Below are 27,132 nucleotides of genomic sequence, written 5' to 3'. Positions count from 1 at the left end.
GAAGGACTGTCAGCTACTACCACACCAAATTTTAGCTCAGTATATTTTAAACTCTCTGGGTTATACACATTTTGGGTTTTTTTGAGGTCAGTCGGCTGTAGCAATCATCTTGAATTGTGATCAAAACTTAATCAGCTGTAGATGTGCATTCAGTGGTTACTTTTTGAAAGGTTCATTTAAATTAATTCAGTAGTTTGTGAGATATTTTGCACACACAGACACTTTTAAATTAGTTTTTGAATCAAAATTATTTTAAAATGTTGCAGTTGTCACAGAGCCCCTGTTGTTTCAGCATCGTAACAACGCACCTGCACCTGCTCATGTGAGCATAGCCCCTTCATCTGAGCATAGGCATCTGTTTAAAATGAGTCAGACTGGGACTGGGTGGGGTTGATCATTGAAGAACAGAATACGTTTACAGGCTGTAACATCGTCACCCGTCTGAGGAACGTTTTTCTGCTGCTGTGTGCTGCTGAAAATCGATGATGTTCTTTAATCTGAGGCAATAGAATCGTCTTGGACAGACTTAATCTAATTCCCCTCAGAGCGTGGGTAGATTTCACACCACTGGAGGGGTAATCACCACTCACACACACACGACACCCACACAGACCCAGTTTAGCAACATTCCCAGCGTGGGTTTAAATCTCATAATGAAGCCAGAGGGGAGAGGTGCTCGTGGCTCAATCACAGATGGATCGCACCAATCCGGCTAATTTTTGTTGAGCTTTTGTCTCTGTGAAGCTGGAACAGCTGATAGCGGGTGAAAGACACAAGATAATAATTGTTCAGTTGCAATGAAAAAAAGGAAAAGCTGGACTCCACAGAAACCTGAATCCTGAATTCCTGTCTTTGATATTCCACTCATCGCATACTCTGGCATTGTACTCCTCCCTTTTTTCCTCTCTCTTATTCTTCTGTTGGATTAGGGTAAAATTTATGTCCAAATGACGTGTGGCATTTTTAGATTTGAGGGTTTGCCTCGGTGCAGCTGCAGTGTCCAGCTCTTTCAGAGACAGCCAGTGTGTGTGTTTTGTCTGTTCGCTCATTCATTGTGTGTGTTTGCACTGTTACACATGCACACCAAGGATCCACTCAAGTTGTGAGACCAGCCCCACCGACCGCACTCACACACATACCCAGGGCAGGAGGAAGTGTTGCCATGGCAACCGTCAGGCCTGCTGCTCGTGCTGCTGCTACAGAGGCAGAGTCTGATGAAACAGAGGGTGGAGGAAGTGTGTTTGTGCATGTGTGTCTGTGTGTGTGTATGTTAAAGACAGTACATTGACACATGACTTCGAGGACAAGGTTTAAAGCAAAAAAAAAGTGACCATCTCCTGGCCACGTGGGGGAGGACTATGATTGGTTTAGAGCAAGATGTGGATGTTAATGGGTTTCTGTAGAATCTGTGAGTCGACACAGCAGAAGGGCTATATTGTCTAATCACTTTTGGCTGCAGCACAGAGCCATAAAAAGAGCTTTCAAACAGACTAAGACAAGAGAAAGTCTGTGCATGTGTCTGTTTCAGTGACAGGAATCACTCTTTTTGCAAAGTGGCAGCCTGCAGCAGCAGCTTGTATGCCCTTTTTTGTCTACTGTAGGACATCATCACCATTTGCATTTACATGGTATTTATGAGCCTGCCAGACTAGGTGACTAGCCCAGCACCTAGTCTGGCACCTACAGACTAGGTACCAGGCTCAAGTTTAATCATTGTGTGTTTTTGAAGGAAAGATCACAAGGAGCACAGTGAGCCATATTTCTGTCTTACACACGTTTTCCCAAATCTCCAGTTCTCCTCTCTGGTTATTTTTCTCTAGTTCACTGCTTTCTCTTGACCACCTACTGACGAAAGGCGAAGCTGGACCAGTATATTTTGGCCCATATCTGTGTGTGTCTGTCTCTTACCAAAATGTGTTATGAACCACTTGACAAATTAAATAAAACTCTTTGAAAGTAGTTACTGGATGTACATCTACAGCGGATTAACTTTTGGAGCCAAAAGAATTTAAGATGGCTGCCACAGACAACTGAACTGAAAAAAAAAACTGGCTTTAATTTAGTCAGTTTGTATATATTTACAAAATATGAGAATTATGTACAATTTTTAGCACCATCTACAATATATTGTGTATACTGTATATATTATAACTATATATTGTGCTAAAAGTTGGTGTGCTAGTAGCTGAGAGTCATTCACAATACTCTGAGCACAACATTTCACAATGTCACACAAAAATATGCATAATGTCATTTTAAGGGTTTTACCAAAACATCTATAACTCTGCCATTTTTTCCATAAAATTCTGGATAGAAAAGCGACGGGTGATAATAATAAGAGTCAATCAAGGGCCCATTCCATACGAACAACTCTTTGTCAACAATGATAAGCTGGTGTTAAAGAACAATGCATTAGCTAATATTGAACCTCTACACTTTTAGATGAGTTTGTTTGTTGCTCTCAACCGGACAACATCTGTGTTATGTTGCAAATGTATATGTGAGCTGAGTACTAAACACAGATTCATGCCTATGCTCAAATAAACTGTTTTCCTTTTATAGTTAATTAACTAATAGACTGTGCAAAAGAAATGAAATAACACAGTAAGAGTTATTTTAGTATTGTTCACTCAAGATTTAAAGCATTTCTACCAGGACAGTCCTTTGGTTAGCATGGTTGCATAACAGCAAAAATTTCTATACTTATATATTTTTCTAGTCCTTGCAGTATTTTTTTTGCCTGAGATCTCCAGTTTTGTCCCAATGTCCAAAGTGATGCAAAATTGGTTACTTCTTAAACTCAGCAGTGAACAAGTTTATAGGTAAATGCATTTATGAGTGACTGACCATATTATTTAGAATGGTTTTAGAATAGGGTTGTAGAGATATCTAAATTAACATGTTGGACTGTGATGGACTGGTGATCTGTCCAGGATGTACATCACCTTTTGCCCATTTATACTTTTATGCTTATAGTCAAACTATTTTTGCACACCCAGTAAAAACAATTTTTTTATCGCCTGATATCAAAATGCACCCATAAATCTTTACTTATGGCCAATTTAGAAGGCACAAGAACCAGGAGAACAGGATGTGGACATACAAAAATCACGCAAATATTACAGGATGAGAACTTTGTCACAATCATTATACTCGCAAAAAATGTACAATATGTTTCCTTATGGGAGTGACAATTATGTATCTTTACTAAAAATACAGGATATTTTTTTAATAGGATTTCTTTCCACAAAGACATTCCCATTTAGAACCATTGTTGCCAAGGCTTACTGCAAAGCAAATTTGTGTCTGCTACTTTAAAGGACAAAAAAACCTGCTAGTGTTTTTCCTCCTCACCCTTGTATGTTGAGGCTGTGTAGTATAACCATCGAGCCAGTGCTGCTATGTTCTGGAGATAAGTCTGGTTCTGTAAGACTGGTGTCATTCTGCTGGTTCCCTGGACCTGCAGCAGTTTGAGCAGATTCAGTGTGTATTTGTTAAATGTCTTTGTTGTGTGCTTTTGTGTTTTCCAGTCAAGCATTTTGAAGGATGCCAGGCAAACACAAGTCTAGTTAAAGAATGTGAGGCATGCCTTTAGATGGAAGTTGGAATGCAACAGGATAATATCTTTGTGTAACTTTATTTTTATTTATGAGCAAAGTAAGACCTTTCTCTAGGAACTGATATTTACTGTTTCACTCTTATCTCCATACTCTGTAAATAAAACAGTATCATTCAAGAACCAGAAAATTTCTGAAGAAATGTTGACGAGTGCCGATTCAGCTGTAAGAATAAATGCCTGCATTTTGTTGTATAAATTGTATAAAAAGTGTGAAGAGAACCAAGATCAAAAGAAATGTTAAAGCCATGGTAACCATGCACTTGTTTCTCTCATTCCCTAAGTTAATTAGAGGAAGATTGAAAATGAGGCTCAAACAAACAGCCCTTCTGTGTTTGTCTGTCTCTTTCCTGTCCTCTCAAACCCCAAATTATAGAACTGTTTACATGCACTGTATTTAAATCATTTTAAAATAAAAAAAAGTTCAAGTACCAATGAGCTTAAAAAAAAAAAAAAGAACAATTTAAAAAACATTTCATTGTCTACTTGTGTCTATTTTGAGCAGCTTGTGCAGCACAGTATACCATCAAAGGCTTATGAGCAGCCTTCTTTAACAGCTGGCTCATTTTCTTTGAGTAATTACAGATCACTGGAATTAAATTTACTTTTCACAACAGTCTTTGGCCATCACAAAGTTCCCAAACATCTTCATTCATATTTGACATGTGACCATACAGCCTTCCATACAGCATCCTGTACATATAGCCATATTATTTTTTTCTTAATATTAAAGAAAAAAGATTTACATAAACAGGGTGGGGCGGCATGGCTGAACAATGTTTAGAACTGTTGCCTCACACTCCCGGCCTTTTTATGTGGAGTTTGCATGTTCTTCCTGTGCTCAAATGGGTTTACTCCGGGTACTCAGGTTTCCTCCCACAGACCAAAAACATGCATTTTAGGTTAATTGGTAACTCTAAAATTGTCCCTAGGTGTGAGTGAAAGTCTGAATGGTTGTTTCTCATGTATTACTCTATGTGTCCCTGTGATGGACTTGTCCAAAGTGTCCCCTGCCTCTTGCACTATGACTGCTGGAGAAAGGCACCAGCTACTTGTGACCCAGAAAGGAAAAGTGAGTGAGGAAGATGGATGGATCGATGAATAGTGTATAACAGAAAGCATAGTTTGGACAAATACCACATGCTTTTTAAGTAAATTCATAAATTAGCCTGTTTAGTATACTCATATTAGTTATTTTGTCAAACTCTAAGTTTTATTAAACCATTATTTGGCCCTAGTACCTCTTCAAACAGGCTCCCATCTGTATATAATTGAAATGATAAATCTTTCACTGTGTTTTTGCCTTACTGACCATTTGTCTCTGTTTGTCTTTTTCCTTAGTAAATATTGCCAACAGTCAGGAGTGGACGCTGAGCAGATCCATCCCAGAGCTGAGACTGGTGAGTGCCTGAACAAGGTTCCTCAGATTGCATCATTCATTAGATTTATACTTTAGATACAAATAATCAGATAGATCAGAGATGTTGGTTTATCTGATTACATTTCAGCTTGACTTCAACTAGTCACAAAACAGAAAATTTTGTATTTGTGCAAGTACACAAAATTTCTTTGTCTTTTTAATCCAGCACAACCTTCAAATTATATTTTCCTGCAGGATGTGATGTGATGTGTGTGTGTGTGTGCATGTGTGTGTGAGAGAGAGAAAGAGAGAGCAAGGTGGGCCTCTCCAGCACATTTTTCAGGAAAATGGGATTTTGATGAAATAATAATTTACTACAGTGTTTGGATATAATCTGTTTATTTTTCCTAATTTTTACCATATAGGTTGTAATACTTCACTTTTTGTCTTAGTAAAGTGTCAAACAAAACGTGTGGGTGGGAGAATTTTACAGTGAATGTAAAGCACCTTAAAATGCCTTGCTGCTGAAATGTGCTATACAAATAAAATTTGATTGATTGATTGACTGAATTAATTTAAAACATTAATCAGCGTTTCTTGAAGCAATACATATGCTGGAGTTTTAAACTAAGATCATCTTCAGATGAAAAATGACAGAGTTGCAGCAGTTTTGGTCAAACCTTGAAAATAACGTTACGCTCATCAAATACCTCTTGTGATCTTGCATGATCTGTTAGCGCTAAAAGCAAATTTTAGCTGAACAAATGATGGAGTTTAAGCCATTGAGTTTCTAAAGTTGATTAATTGTAGTGGCCATTTATAATTGGGTTGACTCCAAAGGTTAATCAGTTGTAGACGTACATCCAGTGGTCATTTTCTGAAAGTTTCTTCAAAATCTATCCAGTGGTTAATTAGATTTTTTTCCAACAGACAGACAAGCAAACACACACACTCACTGACACAGGCAAAAACATTATCGCTTCTTTGGTGGTGGACAACAACAAACAATCCCACAAACTGATCAAAAGTGCCCTCTAACTATGAGCATTTTGGTTCAGTGTTTTAAGTACTTGTACATATTCTGATATAATTCTGCTTAAACATGAGTTTGAGAACATAAATTTCTCATGAAACAGGATAGGCAGAACCCTGCTTTCATATGTGACCTCTTCTCTGTATCAAACAGCACAAAGTAAAACAGAAATGACAGCCTTAAAAAGAGACTAAAACTATACGTGATGGAGGAACAGAAAGTCTGCCTCATTTTAATTTAGTCTGGGAGTTCTATTTATGACACTGTTTGATTGTTGAACCTGAAAACTGCTTTTTGCTGTATTTTCTTCCCGCTTCTCTCAGGGCATTCTGGGAAGTCTTAAAAGTGGCAAGTCAGCGCTGGTGAACAAATACATCACAGGCAGTTATGCTGCAATCGAGAAGCCCGATGGTAAAAACAACAAAAACAATTTTTTTGGTTGCAGAGAAATCTGTTTGTCTGTTTTGCACCATTTTAAATACATGTCTGTGTATAATTTGTTCAGCCTGACAGGCGATTTATCAGAACCCACTTCCTGTCATGCTGCTGAATAACGTGTCTGTCACTTTCATCGTTCTTGTCAGGTGGAAGGTATAAAAAGGAAGTGCTGGTGGACAGTCAGAGCCATTTACTACTGATCCGAGAGGAAGCTGGGCCACCTGATGCTCAGGTGCTTCTTTTTGTGGTTGTGTGTGTGTGTATTTGAGAGTGACTGTAACACACTTACAGACTCCATAATCAATCAGGCTAATCAGTTCACAGTTTTAAATTAAATTAATATTCTGTCAAATGAACTCCTCAAAAAACAAAAAAAGCCTGGAAATGTTATTTCAGTAAATAATTTCTAGCCCTTAATAAAACCAATTGGCATTGTTTTATATATATCATTGGAAAACCTCATTAGTCACCTTTACAACGAGGTACAACTTCATCCACGTGTCATGTATCTGTGGAATGAGCAAGACAGCCAAACGTATGGGTGGCACCCCAAAAAATGTGCTAAAATCCTCTGCTATATTCTCCTGTTAGTACTCACCTTGTTTTGAGTTGACTGATGGTTTGGATGATTGCAATCTTCCACAGTAATAAGTAAAAGGCAACACATATTGGCATTTTTACACTTTATTTATTTTACACTGTCAGAGACCTCAGTAGATTCGTACTCAGCCACAGCAGCTTGGCACCTCCTCCACATGCTGGTTCACCAGCCTGGTCACATTTTGCTGTAGGATGACATCCCATCCCTCAGCTGGGAGTTGTTCAAGGTCAACCAGCATGGTGGTGTTGATCACTCTAGCATGTACAGCCCATTGTGATCTGTGTGTGTTATCAAGTGTTCAATTATGTTAAGGTCTGGACTTACTTCTTGGCTCTGTGAAGGGGAGCGTTATCATCCTGGAGAATGGAATACATTTGTCACTGTTTTCTCAGCCAAACAACATCTGTGTTAGTACGCAACTGTATGCATGCTGAGCAAAGACTGTGCAAATATTGGTGTCTTAATGCTGTTAAACGTATTAGTCTGCAGGGAGCTGAATAGTGTTTTGACTGACAAGATGTGCTGATCAGGTGGACTGATACATTCAGTAGCCTTTGCACCCTCAGCATGATATACACAGCTTATGTTCAGCATACAGAAATTCGAGTAGTAACACACATTCCTCAGTTGAGAAAACAGCAATGTACAAAAGAGTAGAGGTTTAGCTAATGTAGCGTTCTTTCACACCCATATATTGTTTTTGAGAAAGAGTTGTTTTATAAGCCTAAAAAAACAATTTAAAACTGAACACTTTTTTGGCTAGCCATTAGCCAAGCTTGGACAAAGACTTTTGCCTTTCTTCATACTCCGGGCTCTATGACTGTCGTAAAGCTGTTAAAGTACTAATTGCTGATAGCTGTCTGACAGAACATCATTTCAAAATCACCAGGCTATCCCTTTAACATCTCCCTCTGCTTTGTGGTTCCAGTTCTGTAGCTGGGTTGATGCGGTGATCCTGGTTTTCAGCCTGGAGAATGAGGCCAGTTTCCAGGAGCTGTACCAGCTGTACAGCCAGCTCAGTGCACATCGCTCAGACATTCCAGTCATCATTGTTGGCACCCAAGGTATGCACACAAATCACAAGATTAAGGATTTACATATTCTGAGTCTAATCCTTTCTCAGCTGACATTATTAGATACACCTTCCTGTAAAACACTCTAAGCTAGTTAAAATCAATGTTTCCTTGATGCTTTAAATCATGAGTGCCAAACTCAGTTACACAAGGGGGCCAAAATTAAAAACTTGGTCCAAGCCAAGGGCCAATCTTGATAAATTTTTCACTGAAAAAATACATAAATTAAACTTGATTTTAGATATGATATGTCAAATCAATCACATAGAAATATCAAATACCTTGTCCCAGCTTCACATTATATAGAACTTAGAACAAACATACTTTAATGAACAAAGAAAAATAGATCAAACTTAAAATACATCATTAGCATTAGCCTTCTTATGAATTTTCTCCATTTTCTTTTCTCCAACAGCTAAAGAGCCATCAACAGAAAATCAATCGTACAGCTATAAACATTAACTTTGAAACAAGAAGAAAATACAGAAAAAGACATTATACATTGAAGCAGACTCACTATTAAAGGGTCGAATCTGGCCCCCGGGCCTTGAGTTTGACACGTGCTTTAAAGGTATCAGTGAACTGCTCCAGTTTTCCGTCCTGACCTTACAGCTGTTTAATGACTTGGATCTCATTCTCAGTCTGAATTAGATTGTTTTGCCAGATTTATTTCAGTTCTTAATTACACATCTGAGAAGGATATTAATACGCTGATCTTTCTAAAGAAACTTAAATTAGACGAGTTTGCATTTACTTTGTATTTTAAATTTGCCTGACTCTGTAACCCAAACAAATGCACAAGTGAAAACATACTACTGGTCTAAATGTAGAATGAAGTCCTACTTACTGGGTACTCACCTGGGTCTTACAGTGTATGTATCTGATACTTACCGAATACATAACTAGTACCAACCTGGTAATAGGTGAGTACTTTATAAATATGGTAATTACTGGGTTCTGTTACCTATTGCTACCTAATGAGGTAATAAAGCTTTCCAAAAGAAATTACAAAAAGGTAACAAGTTTTGAAATAGGTTAAAGTTCTCTCATGTTAAGTGTTGGATGTGTTAGCATTCGGTCAATTGTTTTTCCATCACTGAACCACAAAAATAGAGAGTCTGTCCTGAGAAGATCTTGTGCAGAGGGATGACAGGAACTGACAACATTTCAGTTCAATTTAGACCAGTTCCCATTCATTTATTGATTCTCTGACATGTTTTACTGTTGTGTTTGGGAGCTATGATGTTCTTTGTTTATGATCAGGTTAGGTTACATTGCTAGCTTTTCTACTTACCAGTTGCTACAGGCAAACCAACATTAACAGTGCCAGGCACTAATGTCTGAGTAATTTTTACAAACTATAAACAAACAAATATGTTTTCAACTCACCACCATAGGATGCTGGTTTGAGCCTCTCTGAGCTAACAGAGCTAAAGGCAGAATGAAGCAGCTTCCGTCATTTAACTTGGAGCCAGACCGTCTCTCTTTAGAAAAGTACACTAAATACAAAGTACACTAAATTCATACTCAATTACAGTAACATGAGTAAATGTAATTTGCAACTTTTCACCTGTGGTTTATGCATATATATAATGTTGAAAGTCATGTCATTCATCATCATTTTGTTTTGATCTTTACAATTTAACAAAGACCAATTTGATGTTGGTTGCAGTAAATTAGAGCTCACTCTGTTGGCCATAGTCTACTGTTACAGCAGACAGTACTGACCATTGAACTATTTGGGTAGAGAAAAATAGGTCGGTGCAAATACCCTGAATATAGTGAAAGTGCAGTGCACAAAATGTGTCACCTACCTGTGCTTCACTCCTAAAGCAACAGCTTCATGGAGTTCCAGAGGCATAGAGCAGCAACACCATCAATTACAGCAAGTCCTGTCAGGAAAGACACAGGACACTGACAGGAAACATGCAATGAAATGAAGCAGTGATGATCAAACACCTGAATTTGACACTAGTAAAGGAAGTCGTTTGTATAAAGTTCGAAGAGTCACATTTTGAGACATTTATTTCAGAGGATTGTTCCACATTGGTATAATGTTGCCTACAGGCAACATTCAGACAAGAAACACTTTTAAAGAGTTCTTTTTATATTGATTTTACATTTAAAATGTCATGTTCTGTAACCTGTTAAAGCTGTTGAATATTTTATATGTTTATGATTTAAATGATGTTTAAATTATACAACACCTTTTTCATTTCTGCACCATTATGGTACAATGTTGCCTAAAGGCAACAAACCCCAAAACCTTCCCCAAAAGATTATATTTATATAGTCTAAGACATAAAAGTACTGCAGACATGTTTTTTTTTCTAACTAGCACCATAACTTGTTCCATAAAGGGCTAAGATCAGGGCTAGGCTACAGAAATGAATAAAAGTCAATACAATGTCCAATATCTGTGTGTGTGTGCATGCCTGCTGTAATGAAAACAAATTACTTTTTATTTTTAATGTTATGTAATGAAGAGATATTCTGGTCAAATAGTTTTGTTCATATTAAATAGTCGTGTTATCTTTTTTTCAGATTTAAAAAAGATTTACTGTTTCCTTTTACTAATGTTGTTTGTTCAGATAAAATAAGCAGCACCAACCCTCGTGTGATTGAAGATCAGAGAGCCAGACAACTGTGTATCGACGTGCGCTACTCATTGTTTTATGAGACATGTGCCACCTACGGCTTCAACGTCGATAGAGTGTTTTCAGAGGGTGAGTTGACTTATTTTACCAGTGCTGTCACACATAAACTAAGGGATCACCAAGAGAAGAAATGAACATGTAAACAAAATATAAAATAAAACATTGTGACTGTTTTTTATCAGTAAATTGTGGGAAAGGTTTAATAGTTAATATGTTTTTCAGCTGCCCAGAAAATTGTAACGCAGAGGAAACAGGCAGCACTACAGGCATGCAAATCTCTGCCTAACTCCCCTAGTCACTCTGGAGGCTCCACACCTGGATCAACATCGTTCCCTGGACAGGTAGCACAACTTCACTGACACATCTTTTGAACAAGGTCAGGACAAACATTTAGGTCTTAATGCTCAGTTCTGAATTTTTGCTCAATCCAATATTTTTTTTGCGTGGCTGTTTACATCATAATTTAAATGTGACCATCATCAGACTCCACAGTGAACAACCTACAGCCCTGAAGTGACCCATATGCCCAGAAGATGACGTGACGCAGCATGTTGTGTTTACAAAAGTAATATAGACTCTACACAAGTAGCATCTATATTGCTTGTATCAATTTTGAAGTTTTTACCATGCTTGTTTACTCCAGTGTTTACATTTGATCTTGCTGCTTACTTCTGGAGCAAGAGCAAAGTACTGAAAGTAAAAACAAACTCAAGTAGCGATCCCATTACTCTCACATTGATACGTTTTGATGCCACCATTAGCATCTCATGTTGGTGTAGACTCTCAGTCATCCAGGACATGGCAAAGCCAAGATATATATATATATATATATATGTGTATATAAACGCAACTGGAGTTCTATCCTGTAGCTGAAGATGTGTGGAGTTCCACACATATCCACATACCCTGACTTCAATTATGTAAAAGTCTCAAAATGTGACATGATTGTTCAGGATGAGGTTGCTTTTAAAAACATGAGATATGTATTCAATTTAGTGCTAAATATGAAAGTGATCTTGAGCAGATTTGACAAAAAAGAATACAAAACAGAAAACACTGACTCTGACTCAGCTGCATTGATGTGCTGTACATTTGCAAAAATAACAGACAGGACTGGTAAAAAGGAATGGATAGTTAACATATTCTCAATGCTACAAACTGAAGATGTGTAAATCAGGATAGTCACTTCTGGGTTGTTTTTAACAAATTAAAAGTCCAACTGGAGCTGAACACTGACAATATATCCTGTAAAATGAATCCATATCTGTTGGAAAAATTCTGATTCCATTAATCTTTCACTGTCAGCACTAACTATCAGTTATCAGGATTTAAAAGCAATTTTTCACTGGGCTGTGATTCTCAAAGAGGAGTTGGTGAACAGCATTAACCAGGGAGTCTCTCAAATGTCTCAAATCATTTACAAGAGTTCACAGTTTTCTTGCATGAGTTGCAGATCACAATCTTAAATTTTGCACATGCTCAAAAGAATTGTGCAACAATTATTCTCTCAAAATGTTGCAATGTTGTTGCAGTTGTCTCAAACCTGTCTCAGTTTACGTTCTATAATTTTGGAGCACTGTTCTAAATATTTCTTTTTTTTTTTTTCTAAAGTGCATACCAGTAGATTAAAGAAGAACTGAAATCAAATCTCAAAATATTGATATTGCATGAATGTCATTTAGTGAAACACATCCACACAACATCCCAGGGACCCATTTCTCTGGCCTTAAACTTATGCCGAAGTGGGGTGATTTGATGGGCGGAGTGGCCGTCCTGGGTTCATGATGTGCGTTGTGCTTCGTCCTGCCCCTAAAAGAGTGCTGAAGAACGCTGTCCGGTTGTTTACTAGTTCGAAATAGAACAATAAGTATTTTTTGGTTACAAAGAAATGCAGGAAGACTTTGTGGCAGTAATGGATATACAACCATACCACTATGAACCTGAACCAACGGCTTGATCTCTGGAATCAGATGAAAACTCTTCAGGTTTAAATTCTGATGATCACATGGCCGACAAAACAACATGCATAATGACCGAGTTGGGAATGTGGAACGGTGAGAACCGATTACCCCCAGATCGTTGTCATGACATCAGTACATAAAACTACAAATCAACATAAAGATGGCAGGAGAGAGCTAACGTTGCTAACTCGAAGCTGACTGGATGCTAACTCATTAAAAACATGAGTGCACTTCAGAGTAGAGTTTATGAACTCTCACACCAGAGTAAACTAATCAACAGCAGATTCAGACTATGACATTTGTTTAATGGCACATGCATTGTTTATATTTTCTCATTAATAACAAACTGCTCTGAATCACAAACTGATCTCAGACTGTAAGACTGTCAGACTGTAAGCAGCTCATACCTTTTAATGACAGCACGCGCTCACGTCACGTTTGAAGTAAAACTTCTTGTTTCTCCTCTCTTTCTCTGTGGCAATGTCCTCCTCTACATTTGCCTTTCTTTTAAAATTAAAAATAGTTGGTACTTCCCCTGGTAATATGTCATGCTCTTTGGCCTGAAGCCAATCCACCACAGTAACGAAGGTCAGAGCAGTGCTTCTCTTTGAAATGGTCCAAACCTGAGTTCTAATTCACATCAGAGCTTATGGATCCAAATCTGAGGAAGGTTTTTATCTTTCGGGAAGCCAAAAGATGAAACTCCAGTGGTATTTTCTGTCCGGTTCAAACAATTACTTACAACTCACTGAACTATATTGTACCAGTATTCATCCACTCACTGATAAATGGCTGAATGCTGTCTACCTCAGCAGCTCTGAGGACATCACACATCAGGGTGGTCACGGAAATGTTTTGCAAGACATGCACACAAAAATAGGCAATGATTTTCAAAAAACTGGTGGGCAAAACATAACCACACAGTTTTCTGGTCGCTTACAAGCACTCAGTTAGTGATACTGCAACTCAAAATTCATCTGCTTTCTGGCAATGTTGAGTCACCAACTAGACTTCAACGTTGGCAGCCCATTGAGATACAGGCTTAAATATTTGACTATTTTCAGAACTGAGGACAGTCACATCAATAGCAGCTTTAGGTAAAGTTTTTGAGTGGTGTACGTTTACTTCTAATGCTAGATGCAAATTGTCTATTTTTATTGATCTGCTTTTGCTTACATACTATTTTAAAAGCAGAAATATTGCTTGTAACTGTGTGTACAGTTACTGCCAACTCTATATCAATGTAGCGTTCAAAGGAAAAAGTAACTTGCACTTCTGGCTGGACAAGTTTGAATTTTTGAGAATTTTTCTTGAAGAAAAAATGGAAACTTAAAAAATTTAAATAATACCAGCAAAGTCTAATTTTACACTCCATGTCAGCCACTTTAACCACATCCTCGTTCACAGTGATCAATAATTCATGCTGTTGCTCATCACCCATTTGTTATAAATCAACTCATCCTACCTCCTTTCATCTCTCCTTTCATGTCCATTCTCATCTTCCTCCCTCCTATTTTGACCTTCTGACCTTCCCCTCCCCCCCTGCTCGTCCTCTCAGGCCAGTAATGGCCCCATTAGTGGCTACGTGTCCCTCCCCTCCACCCCTGTAGTGAGTCACAGAGAGTTGCGGGTCGCTCAGTTGGAGGGGGGGGGCAGCACCAACTCACGCCTACAAAAAGGCATCCCCAGGCGACCCTCCCTCTTTAAGGTCAGTCACCCACCAGGTGTCTCATTCCACTAACATTTTCACTCCATCCATCCCTCTCAGGCTGCCTCAGCTGAAATCATCTTTTATAACACTCCTCTGTTGATGGGTTTGTTTCAGAACCGGGACACGGATAAAAAGACGAGTGACTCTAAAGCAGACCTGAGCAGCACGCGAGGTGTTCCAATAAAACAGGTTGGTGTAGAAAACTCAGCAGTCAGTGTGAATCCTGAGAGCTGAGGATGTTTCTGAAATTTGTTAAAGATGAAACTGAATTGTTAACTTTAAAAAGACTAAAAAGAACAAGACTATACCATTTTTTTAAAACAAAACATAGCTAAAAGCTAAAATCAATAAAAACATAACTAAAAATAAATTAAGCAAAACCATACCTGAAAGCTAAAAATAATTAAAAATAATGGTAGCTGAATGCAAAAAGGGGCAAATCCATAGCTAAAAACTAAAAACTACCAAAGCAGTAGCTAAATTTAAAATTAGCAAAATACTAGCTAAAAGCAAAAGTTAGCATAATGGCAGGGGAATCTAGCAAAACTGTAACTGAAAGTTTAAATTAGCAAATCATGAGCTAAATGTAGCAAAACTGTAGCTGCAGCTAAAACTTAAATGTAACAAAGGAGTAGTTTAAAGCTAAATGTAGCAAAATTATAGCTAAAACAAAATTAGCAAAACCACAGCTAAAGGCTAAAATAATTAGACATTTGCTGAGCTAAAGTTTTCATAAGAAAACAAAAATAAGCAAGTGTGCTGAAGTAGAGTTCAGAAGACAATGTTTTTGATGCAATTGAAGAGCTTTCAAAGTATTTTAAAAAAAAGAAATTAAAATGTATAAACAATTAAAAAGTCATAACACACTTCCTTATTAAGCCAAACATTTTTATATATGAAAAATAACACTAAGTATGAAAAATATGAAAAATATGTTTTTAGAAATAAGTGTGAAAGTAAGTGTGACTGGTGAATCAGGATTTACACAAATACAGTGAATATTTACACACTGCTGTGTGCTCCTAGCAATCAGTGTCAATTTCTTTTCCAAAGACAAGGAGGGAACAAATATACATCTTTCTATTTTTTTCAGTCTTACATAAGCAGCAGCACAAAAATGATTTTGTTTCATCCTTCACAACCTTTCTCTCGGGTGTTTTATTAATAGAAATGCTCTCAGCTATTGTTGTCTAACTATTTTTTGTTCTGTTGCAACACTGAAGAAATGATTCTCTAAATTTAGGCAAACTGATATGTTGCAAGTGCAGTGACCTTCACTGTTGTTTTCAACAGGGCATCCTGTGGAAGAGAAGTGGTAGCTCTCTGAATAAAGAGTGGAAGAAGAAATTTGTCACCCTGTCCAACAATGGCACCCTGTCTTATCACTCCAGCTCCAGTGTAAGAGAAACAACCCACACTGATCAATACAGCAGTAAAACTCAGCAAAGCATCAGCAAAAACAGCAGAGTGTTCACTGGGGATACCTTATCTGCAGATTTACAGATTTAACAACACCACAGAGGAGATTTTCTCACTACTATCCACCTAGTCCTATCATTTACTTCTGGAGAAGCTTTGCACATTTCTAAATTCAGAGACAGTCTTTAGGTATTTCATCCTGTCTGCTAAGTTGTCACTTTGTTTAAAATAGATGTCTCAAGCCCTGTTTGTAGATGGTGTATAATGCACAATAATATTGTGTAAAATCTAAATAAAGACCAAATGGATGATTAAACCCATAATTTATTCACAATGAAACCTTGCATTCATTATCTTTACCCGCTTTCCCATGCAGGGTCACAGGGAGCTGGTGCTTATCTCCAGCAGTTTTTGTATGAGAGGCAGGAGACACCCTGAACAGGTCCAACACAGGGACACATAGAGACAGACAAGACAAACAACCATTCACACTCTCATTCACACTTAGTGACAAATGGCCTGGCTCCAGTTCAGACTTCTCATCAATAAAAAACAAAATACAGAAATAGAGATCCAGGACTGTTGAACAGCTGAAATCCTCCATCAGACAAGAATAGGACAACATTCCCTTCAAAACCTCCAGCAGCTGTCCTCCTCAGTTACTGATGTTTATGGGCTGTTGTTAAAAGAAAAGGAGAAGCTTCACAGTGGCAAACATAGCTCTGTTCAGCTGTTTTTGAGGTGTGTTGTTGCCATCAAATTAAAAATTACCTTATGTTTTTTTTTTAAATTGTACAATTTCTTAGCTTAAACATTCAATATTTACTGTGTTCTATTGTGGATAAAATTCTGAACTTCGCAAATGGTCACATTTTGTTTTTATTTACATTTTACCCAGTCATAATTCACGGAAGGGTGGACTCAGGAATGCAGACTTACACATGGCGCTTAATAAAAAACTTGACAGGTTTATTAACAAAAACAAAATGCTGACAGGGCAGCAATAAATTCACAGAATAAGGAAACACAAGGAGGAGAACTGGGACAGTGCATCACAGCAACAATGAAAGAGCAGAGATGAACAGAGAATGACTGAATATATAGGCCAGGGTAAATCAGGAGATGGGAGGCAGCTTAACTAAAGGAAAGACGGATCAGGTTTAGATGGGCTTTGCAGGCTGACTGGAGAAGTATTGGCCGAGGGGGAAATGAACTGATGGCACAGGAAACTAAACACAGAGAACATCAAAGTAAACAAAATAAACAGAAAAGAATTCAAAAACGTTCCTAAAAACACAGATTATGACAAACTGATCAGTCTCTTTTTTGTAATAATAATATTTTGTCAAATGGACACAAAGCACTTTACAACACAATCTGCCCTCAATACCAATCATCCAACACTACTGAATCTCTACAAATCTAATCTGAATAAATCATTCAATAGAGTCTTATCAATGCTTTAGATCACATTCATACACCAATGGGGCACATCAGAGGCAATAAGGGATTCAGTGTTTTACCCAGGGACACTTGAAGCATATACTGGCATACTTTCAGTCAAAGGTACATCGAGCCACTGCAGGGGAACAAAGAGCCACAGGTTACAGACCCCTTCTCTAACACAATAATCTGCATTCACCATTTAGTCAAAGTAATGTTGAAAGGTTATATCAGGACATTATTTGGCATGCATGTCACTGTGTTCTGTGCAAACTGTATTGAAGAGTTTTGATTTTTCTTGGAAGCCAGACCATGGTGGAGTTTCATGATAGGGTGGTCTAATATTTCATGCTGCGTCCTCTTGTTTTACAGGAAACTTAAAGACTTGGAAGTTGTTCAGTTGGCCTTTTTTTTAACACAATATTTCTCACCTGGCAGTGCTTCCCCCACTCCCAAAAGACTCATTTTCAGCAACAACAACAACAACAACAACAACAACAGTAAAAAGACTAAAAAACACTTTCTATTAGTAGAAACATCCTGAGAAAAGCAACTGAGAAACACAGGAGCTTGATGGAAAATGTAACAAAAGGTCACAGAAAAGAATAAAAAAAAAAAACGTACATCAGTTTGATTCAGTAAAACACTGTGTTTGTTTGAAGTCAGCTCTAACCTGTGAAATCGTTTGGTTAGATACTGTGTTCCAACCTCATTATTTGGAACTTTGACCAGCTAAGAAATTAGTATTTCACGTCAACATATTATGTGGCAAAAATAGCAAATTTGGCTTAAACTTTAAAGATTTTTGAAAGTTACAAGTTGCATTAACAATGTTAAACTTATTTTCTTTATTATTATTTTACCATTGTAAACTGTGTTACATGCTGGGATATTACTAGCAGCAGCTAGAATGGTCAACACAGGATGAGTTCAAAATTACGCTAAATGTCAGAGAGGAATGATGATCGAGGTTAAATCAATTTGGATTTTATTGAAACTCGTGGAAGCTAAAGGGGGGGTGGTGGTGCAGAGGTTAGAAGAGGCGAGCCTTGTTCGAATCCAGGGCTGACACAGAATATGAGTGGGGAAGATGAGGCACCCACAGATGGCAGCCCTCTGCTCCATGTGTGTGCTCACATGTGTGATGGGTAAAATGCAGAGAATGAATTTCCCCATTGGGAATTATAACTGGATGTGCATGTACAACTGATCACCTTTTGGTGTCAACCCAATTCAAGATGGCCCCTACAGCTAATGGCTATAACTCATTCAGTTTTACAGACATTAAGTTCAACTTTAATGTGTTAGTAGCTGATATTAAAAATACTTTCTCTGAGCACAGTTCACACAAGATCTCATCATATCACATGACACCTTGCATAATGTAATTTTCAAAGGTTAATCAAAACAGCATCATAAGATGATCTTAATCTAAAACTCTGGCATTAAAGGAGGAGGGCGATATGTATTCCTCCAAGGAAAGCTAGGCCTTTCTTTGAAAAGTGCCGTGTTAGTGGGAGATGGATGCACTTCATTGCTACATTGTAATAAATATGTATGAAAAAGGTGAGACATAAAAGTGAGCCAGTTTGTTATAGAGTACTGAATTTAGTTCATAAACTACAACCAGGAAACAGTTTGTTTTAAATTGTGTGCAGTGTATTTTGAACTGTTTGTGAACTATAATCTTCCACAACACTGGAACTCAGCATGTAAACGTTAATTATGTATGTTTGGTATGTACTATGCCTTACAAGCTACTGCAGAAATACATCCCAAAAAGTTAGGACCTTGTGTAAAATGTAAATAAAAATAGAAAGCAATGATCTGCAAATCTCATAAAGCCATATTTTATTCACAGTGGAACATAGTTAATGTATCAAATGCTTAAACTAAGAGAATTGAACAATTTTGGAGAAAAATAAGGTAATTTTGAATTTAAAGGTCTTCACAATTTTTTGTTAAGGAACGTTATTCCAAATTGTTCCACGATTTTTAGATTCAGTTTTTCACAGTTTGGTGAACCTCTGCCCATCTTTACTTCTGAGTGATTCGGCCTCTAAAGCACTCTTTTTATCAGTCCTCTTACTGACCTGTTGTCAAATAATCAAATCAGTTGCATAATGCTCCTCCAGATGTTTTTTATTCATACCACTTTGTGCTTTTACAGCCTTTAGTTTTCACTATCAAATTCAAAATTACATTTGAATTACTATAATTTTTTATAGTTTAATCATGTTTATTATGTTCTGTTGTGAATAAAGTATGTGTTTATAAGATTTGCAAATCATAGGATGTTGTATAAAATGTCAATAAAAACAGAATGCAATGATTTGCAAATCTTATAAACACAATACTTCAGTTTGTTATAAGTTAATTTTACTGATCAGATCAAAATGCAAGAAATTTTCAACCCCAGTTTAAAAAATGTTAGGATGTTGTATAAAATGTCAATAAAAACAGAATGCAAACATTTTTTAAACTGGGGTTGTAAATTTCTTGCGTTTTGATCTGATCAGTAAAATTAACTTATAATAAACTGAAGTATTTTCTCTTGTAAGGGTTAGGTGTTACCTTCTCTTGAAAGTTACAGTGTGAATGCCATCTGAATGCCGTTTCAGAAAATCTCACAATGATGTTTATCAGCAGTCACTGTCATATTTTGTCATTTTCAGGACTATACTCAGAATACCCATGGGAAGGAAATCGACCTGCTGCGTGTGACAGTTAAAGTTCCAGGGAAACGTCCTCCGAGAGCTGTGGCACCTGCAGGTCCCTCACCTGTCCCCCCAGGCGCTTTACCTGGAGTGAACGGGCTCAGCAAGGAGCTGACAGTAGCTGAGAGCACCGGCACAGGTACTTCTTCCTGTACATATGCAAACTGAGTGCATTTCTGAGCAAGACCTGAGTGCCTGTAGAGGTTTTCCTTTAAAGAAGGCTGGTTTTGTTCTGTATGGCTCTACTTTCAACCTGTCTCATTAACAGGAAATTCAAGAATTTCTGGGGAACCTACATGGTTTGTAGCTCTCAGATCCAAACCTATCAGCTGATAATTTCCTCAAAACATCAGACCACTCTTGTTTTTAACAGCAGTAAAAAGCACATTTTATAATATTTTTTTCACGAGTATTTTAAATTAAAGAAAAATATTGAAAATTACAATTGATTAATTTCTTGTTCTGAGTGAGGTTTATGGTTGTACAAAGGCTTGTCTTTATTCCTAATGAGTATTATATGATTAGATACTTGGATATACATGCATTCTACATATGATGATACATTTCATCAGCTTTGTTTTTGTTTTGACTTTTTTTTAATCAATTTGATTCAGTTTATATTGCGCCAAACACAAACGTCACCTCAGAGCACTATCTAATAGAAAAAAAACAAGTCAAATCATTAATCCAATTCGGATCCAGATTCATATCCAATTACAGTAAATTCATTACTATTGTAACACAAAACATTCACATAGGGTACATTAGGAAATGCCAATAAGTAAAAGTTTTCTGTCTGATAAAACCAGTAGATCATGTCAAACCTTAACTTTTTCACAATCGCCCCTCCTGAGCAGCACAGATGTGACAGTGGAAAGGAAAAACTCCCTTTCAAACAGGAAGAGACCTCCAGCAGAAAAAGAACCAGGCTCAGGATGGGCGGCCATCTGCCTTGACTGGCTGAGGTTTGAGAGGACAGGAGACAGACACAAACACAGAATGACTGATCCAGGTGTAGTTTCTATTGGAAGAAAGTCAAAGAAAATCACAAGTTAGTGACAGAAATAATTAGAAACACAAACATGGAGCATAGAGTAAGTAAACACAACAGCAGAGGGAGAAAATGTGATTAATTTGTCATTCAGCAGTTTAAACCTTTAGCAGCATAAATAAGGGATAGCTCAGGAAACCCAGGATTTAAGATAGGATAGGATTTATCAAAAAGGAAAGTCTTAAGCCTAGTTTTAAAAGTAAACAGAGTCAATCAATATACAATATATATCCCTTCTAGGAATGCCAGGCCTTCAATTTTCCTTCTGTTTTCATCCATTAGATTTTCATACACTTAAAAATGAAGCTGCAGAGTGGTTCTTACTCATCTTTCTCCTGAACAGAGAAATACACGGTCTCTGCTGGGTCTACTAGACAGTTTTTTTTTGTCCCCTCACAAAATAACAACAAAATTCATATGTAAATTTCTTTTTTTCTCCTGGTCATCAGTTCCTCAGCTGTGTCCGGCTACTCTGTCTGTGGTCGATGATCGGTCCGGTGGTTTGTCTCCTCAAGGAGGTGAGAAAGGGCTTCAGCACTGCTCCTCATCATTGTCCACTAAAGCACAAAGTGTTGGTAAGTACTAGTAGGAAACAAACCTTTCACTTCATGACCACTAACAATGCTTTGAAGTGTTACTACATTTACATCTAATGTCAGATGGCCTTGAAGGGACCGCCAGTCCTTTTGCCGGAAAAGATTCCAGCCAGTCTTCTCCCATGAGTGACAGGAAGAAGAACAGGAGGAAGAAGAGCATGAATCAGAAGGGAGACGCAGCAGTTGGGCAAGCTGAGGGTAATGTTATTTTCACAGAAAATTATAGTTTCATTAAGTTTAAATGCTGTATATCAAACACAGATGATGAAGTGAGAGAAGGCACAAAAAGAAATGTTTTACTGCTTTTTGCTCCACATTACTCCACATTTGATTTGTGGAGTTACTACATGTGACTTCAAACAGCACAGGGGCCTCATGTAATAAAGGTGCAAAATTGTGGCATTTTTCACACAAAATGTCAGCAGTACCAATAAAAAATGACTATGGAAATGTGCACAGGCCCAAGCCAACCTCATGGCTGGTGTGTACACATTTTTGCAGTTATTGGTCCATTGGCGGCACTTAAAGGGAATGCCGGGAAACTGTTGATGATGTGAAAACAATTATTGTATACACCAGAGACACATGATGAACAATAATGCATCCACATCTATGCATGTAGATGAGGGGATATTAAAGCATGTGCAAAGTGTTGCAGAAAATACCTTTAACAACAATGCCTTTAGTTTTATTAGAGGATATTGCAAACGGTCCAGGTCAAAGACAGTGTTTATTTAGAGACCAAGAGGATTTTCTGGCCCAGGCTAATGACTGGCTCATCGTCCGCTTCAGGTTTCAAGTCTTGTTAGAACTGTGCTCAGAGCTGCATCACTGTGCGCTGCCAAGCCCATCCAGCTGCTGACCACGCTGGGGTTCCTAAAGCAATAGGGGCATTTTAGAGGGAGCTGGCAGACCAATTGAGACTGTGCCAGTCAACCCTGAGCCGAGCCATGTCAGCTGCGTGGGATAGAATTATCCATATGTCAGCCAGGTACATCAAATTCCCATCCAATCTAGCTGAAAAGGCCAACATGAAAACACAATTTGCAGAGAGAGACTTTTCCTAAAGGAATTGGAGCAATCGACTGCACACACATTGTTAAAAAAAATCAACACAGTCAAGGAATAAACATATTTATGTTAACAGGAAGCATTTTTATTCAATCAATTTACAAAATGTATGTGATGCAAAAATACAACCAACCAACATTGTGGTGAAGTAGTCTGGTTCAACCTATGGTTCATTCTGAACAGCATGGTTTGAAACAGACTACAAACTGCCACAGTGCAGGATGGGCTCTTCTTGGCAAGTAAATGTATTTAATTGTTCAAATAATAATCCCCAGTGCGCATCAAGCCTGTGCACCCCCAAACATCATCCTGTCCTCACAGCAATATTATTAGTCAGTGGTTCAAGTGTTCCTGCTTTTTGCTGGTTAAACTACAGTTTCAGACATGACTGTAAACACAGAACACTCTGTGTTTACAGTCATGTCAGTAAACACGTGTAAAATTTGAAAAAGATTTGCCTCACGCTTTCTCCAGCACAGTTCTGCATTCATTTATAAATTTGATTTGTGTAACCCATGCAAGCAGTGTCTAATATTAACAAATTAGAGTCTGACTTTGCACATAAAATATAACTACCTGTCAAGTCCAATACAATCTGCTTTCAATTAACAACTGCATACATGCTTTTTGATCATGCAGAGAAGACAATGACCTGTCTACAGCATATTTACATATATTTGCATATTTAAATAGAGGCATGTCAAGGGAGTTATCTCGTGAGCGCTCAGTTCCATGTTGATCAGGATACATGAAGGAATGCGCTTGGATTTATGCACACCCAGTTTCATACATCTGAATTTGTTTGTGCATACGGCATTTTCTAGATTTTAGCCATGTTTCAGTCGGAAATCCATGTAAGTCTTTGTACATGAGGCTCCTGGTCTATAGAGCTTTTGTTTGCTCTGCTCTGTCTCTTTAGTATGACTGTAGATGAGTGAAGATGTCTAATTTCTTTGAAGATTTCCAAATAGCTTACAGTCCATGTCTCTCTTTCTCTTTTTCCTTGTTCTGTGCTTATCCTTCGCTCTGCAGCCAAGCGCAAAATGTGGAAATTAAAGAGCTTTGGTAGCTTGAGAAACATTAATAAGACAGGTAACACCTGAGGGTGATGGTGCAGACACAGCCTGTACTGTGATCTTCAATAAGCAACTTTTCTGTACTTATTTTAATTTATTTTTGTGTGCCTACTATCCATCACCAACTATTATCTCAAGCATGCCAAACACAGATAAGTTTGTTTGTACCCTTTTGTTAAAGAAAGAAAAACTCACAAAGGTCACTGAACTTACTTGAAACTGACAAAAGTAATAGTAACAATAATAATAATAATAACTATAAATCAGCTAATGAAAATCAGTCATTGCTTTTGAATTTAAACTCAAGATTATTAAAAAAAAAAAATTAATAAAAATTTATAATCAAATTGTCCTTGACCAAAAGGATGGCACCTCTGGAAAAGATTGAAGCTAATTGTCCCACAGGGACATGTTAAACTCAAGTGTGTCCTGTAATCAGCATCACAGGTGTCTTCAGTCCTGTAATCAGTCAGTCTGCCTGTTTAAACAGTGAAAGGGTTTCATAGTGCTGTTTGGTATACTGTGGCTACAGCTGCTCAGAATATTCAGAAGGTTAAGGTCCACAGGACTGGAGACAATGTCTCTGGACATCGCTGCTAGAGGAAAACTGATGACAAATTGAAGAGATGGATAATATGAATAGAAACTATAGAGCTCAGGACAACTTCCAAAGAAATTAGAAGTAAACTCCAAGGTCAAGGGTCAACAGTGTCAGATCATACTATCGGTCAAAGTGGTTTCAATGGAAGATGATCGAGGAGGACACCACTGCAAATCATAACAAACTGAGACTTGAATTTTGACAAAATTCATAATGACAAGCCACAAAGCTTCCGGGAGAATATCCTTTAGACAGATAAAACAAAACTGTAACTTTTTGGCAACAAGTCCAATCAGCTCTGTGTTCACAGACCCAAAAATGAAACAGAAAGAAAAGAACCCTGTACCTACAGCAAAACATGGAGGAGGCTCGGTTCTGTTCTGGGGTTGCTTTGCTGCATCTGACACAGGGTGTCCTGAATCTGTTCAGGGTCCAATGAAATCTCAAGAATATCAAAACATTCTGGGGAGAAATGTGATGCCCAGTGTCAGAAAGCTTGGTCTCAGTCACAGGTCACGGGTCCTCCAACAGGATAATGACCAAAAACGGCTAAAAACACCAAGAACAGATCAGAACAAAATATTGGACTGTTCTGAAGTGACCTTCTGAGCCCTGATCTAAATCCTGTTTAACATCTGTGGAAGAAACTGAAACCTGCAGTCTGGAGAAGGAACCCTTCAAACCTGAGACAGATGGAGCAGTTTGTTCTTGAGGAGTGGGCAAAATACCTGTGGACAGGTGCAGAAGGCTCAGAGAGAGTTACAGAAATCACTTGACTGCAGTCATCATCTCAAAAGGTTGTGCAACAAAATATTAAGTTAAGGGGACCATCCTTTTTGTTAAGGCCAGTTTTATAAATTTTTTAAAATAATTTTGTTGAACCAAAATTCAGAATCATTGAAGGATTTTTATTTTTCATCATTTTTAGTGATTTGTTTCTTTTTATTACTTTTGTCAGTTTAAAGTTATTTCAGTAACCTTTGTGGGGTTTTCTTTGTTTAACAAAAGGATACTAGCAAATTTGTTCACATTTGTATGTTTTTCATTTGACATGATTTTACTGAAATAACACTGGTGTGTTTTCTTTTCCATCCTCCATCAAACTGTTTTATTTTTTCATTTAAGTTTTTTGTAATTTCTTCTCTGGCTGAATGCTCAACAAATAACTCCACTGTAAATATGTTGCCTCGTGCAGATCTGAACTTTTTTTTTCTGATTGTGATTTACTTACAGATGAAGAGAATGCAGACTTTATTATAGTTTCATTCACTGGACAAACATGGCACTTTGAGGCTCAGAGCCTAGAAGAAAGGGACTTGTGGGTGTCGGCTATAGAGAGCCAGATTCTGGCAAGCCTGCAGTCCTGTGAGAGTGGCAGAAACAAGGTAAAACCATTACTTTCCCAAGAACCAGTAAATATTCAATATGAGTTTACTTTTTTAAATGGATAATATGGTGATTTTTGAAGTGATGTTCTGTCAAATAGTTATCAATAATTATCAGCTGTGACATCAGTCATAGAGCACAGAGTATGGAGAAAAGGGCAGAGGTCTTCATGCAGGCTAAGCTAATGACTAGCCAAACAAGGGGCCATTTTTCATTGTTTTCAGGCTTATAACAACTCAGAGGAGTCACAGAGGTGTGAAAGAATGCTTCATAAGCTAATATTAAATCTCTAAACAAGTAAACAATGTCCGTATTGCTACACAAATGTTTGTGTGCTGAGCATAGACAGTGTAGATGTTGGTGTCATGAGGCTATTGAATGGATCAGTCCTCCAGGACTCAAGTGAAAGGCTCTTCAGACTGAAACTGTCAGTTTGCACTGTGCTTTGAAAGCCATTCATGCTCCACATAAAAAAAAGTTTTGCATTGCACTTTGCTTGGAAGATTGCAAAGCTTGGCACAGAGCTGCACTTGCCACATTCAAATTATGTTGAACTTAGACCACAGTGCACTGTTACGTAAACTCACATAGCCAATAGTCACTTGTGTTGTGTTGTTCATGAACGATTCGTTCAAACAAACAAATCTTTTGAGTGAACCAAATCACTTTATTCAATGATTCGTTCCTTACTTAGTTCAGTTGAGAAAAAAAGAAAGAAATAAGAAAAAAAATAAAATAGGAAAAAAAACTTCCACGTTCCACGACACAGCAGTGTGCACCGTGCGGGTAGGGAGGGACTGTTGATACCTGAGCGAATGTGACTTGAGATTCATTCATTGTAAAAAAACTCCATGTATCACTCAGTGAAAAAAAAAACACTGTCTGATTCTGCCCTGAATGATTCTAATGGTTTTTTCCTCACAGGGATTTGCTCTTAGGCTTTTGGCAGCGGCAACATTTATCCAAACTAACTGCTAAAGTTGAGTCAAGCTCCATGAAAATAAAAGCACACACACCCCGTCCTCATTAGGGATTCTTTCAGTGAAGTGAAGTGAAGTGAAGTGAAATTTATTTATATAGCACTTTTCAGCACACGGCAACTCAAAGCCACAAAGGTGCAATAATCCAGCAGACAGGACCACATGCTAACTGGGAGCTATTTGTTTATATACTTCATCTATCCATCCATTCTCTTCCGCTTATCCGGGGTCGGGTCGCGGGGGTAGCAGCCTAAGCAGGGAGACCCAGACTTCCCTCTCCCCAGCCACTTGGGCCAGCTCCTCCGGGGGAATCCCAAGGCGTTCCCAGGCCAGCCGAGAAAC

General features: G+C 37.8%; 1 protein-coding gene across 5 annotated transcripts in view; it reads left to right on the top strand.

Moving 5' to 3' along the window:
* agap2 (ArfGAP with GTPase domain, ankyrin repeat and PH domain 2) overlaps positions 1-27,132 on the top strand; it is a 55,250-nt gene that overhangs the window by 14,784 nt on the left and 13,334 nt on the right. For 2 of the 5 annotated variants that reach the window (XM_017436472.3, XM_017436469.3), the window contains exons 2-15: positions 4,958-5,016; positions 6,333-6,420; positions 6,594-6,679; positions 7,977-8,112; positions 10,713-10,847; positions 11,001-11,119; positions 14,298-14,447; positions 14,565-14,639; positions 15,744-15,848; positions 19,988-20,168; positions 21,530-21,655; positions 21,740-21,874; positions 23,780-23,839; positions 25,658-25,809. In XM_017436472.3, coding sequence (XP_017291961.1) covers positions 4,958-5,016; positions 6,333-6,420; positions 6,594-6,679; positions 7,977-8,112; positions 10,713-10,847; positions 11,001-11,119; positions 14,298-14,447; positions 14,565-14,639; positions 15,744-15,848; positions 19,988-20,168; positions 21,530-21,655; positions 21,740-21,874; positions 23,780-23,839; positions 25,658-25,809 — 1,607 coding nt within the window. The remainder of the gene's footprint in view (positions 1-4,957; positions 5,017-6,332; positions 6,421-6,593; positions 6,680-7,976; positions 8,113-10,712; positions 10,848-11,000; positions 11,120-14,297; positions 14,448-14,564; positions 14,640-15,743; positions 15,849-19,987; positions 20,169-21,529; positions 21,656-21,739; positions 21,875-23,779; positions 23,840-25,657; positions 25,810-27,132) is intronic. The other 3 variants (XM_017436474.3, XM_017436470.3, XM_017436471.3) reach the window with 2 other exon arrangements.

This window comes from Kryptolebias marmoratus, linkage group LG8 (assembly GCF_001649575.2).
Source record: "Kryptolebias marmoratus isolate JLee-2015 linkage group LG8, ASM164957v2, whole genome shotgun sequence".
Taxonomy (NCBI): Eukaryota; Metazoa; Chordata; class Actinopteri; order Cyprinodontiformes; family Rivulidae; genus Kryptolebias; species Kryptolebias marmoratus.
Note: the sequence above shows the minus strand (reverse complement) of the source record. Positions and strands in the feature narration are given on the sequence as shown.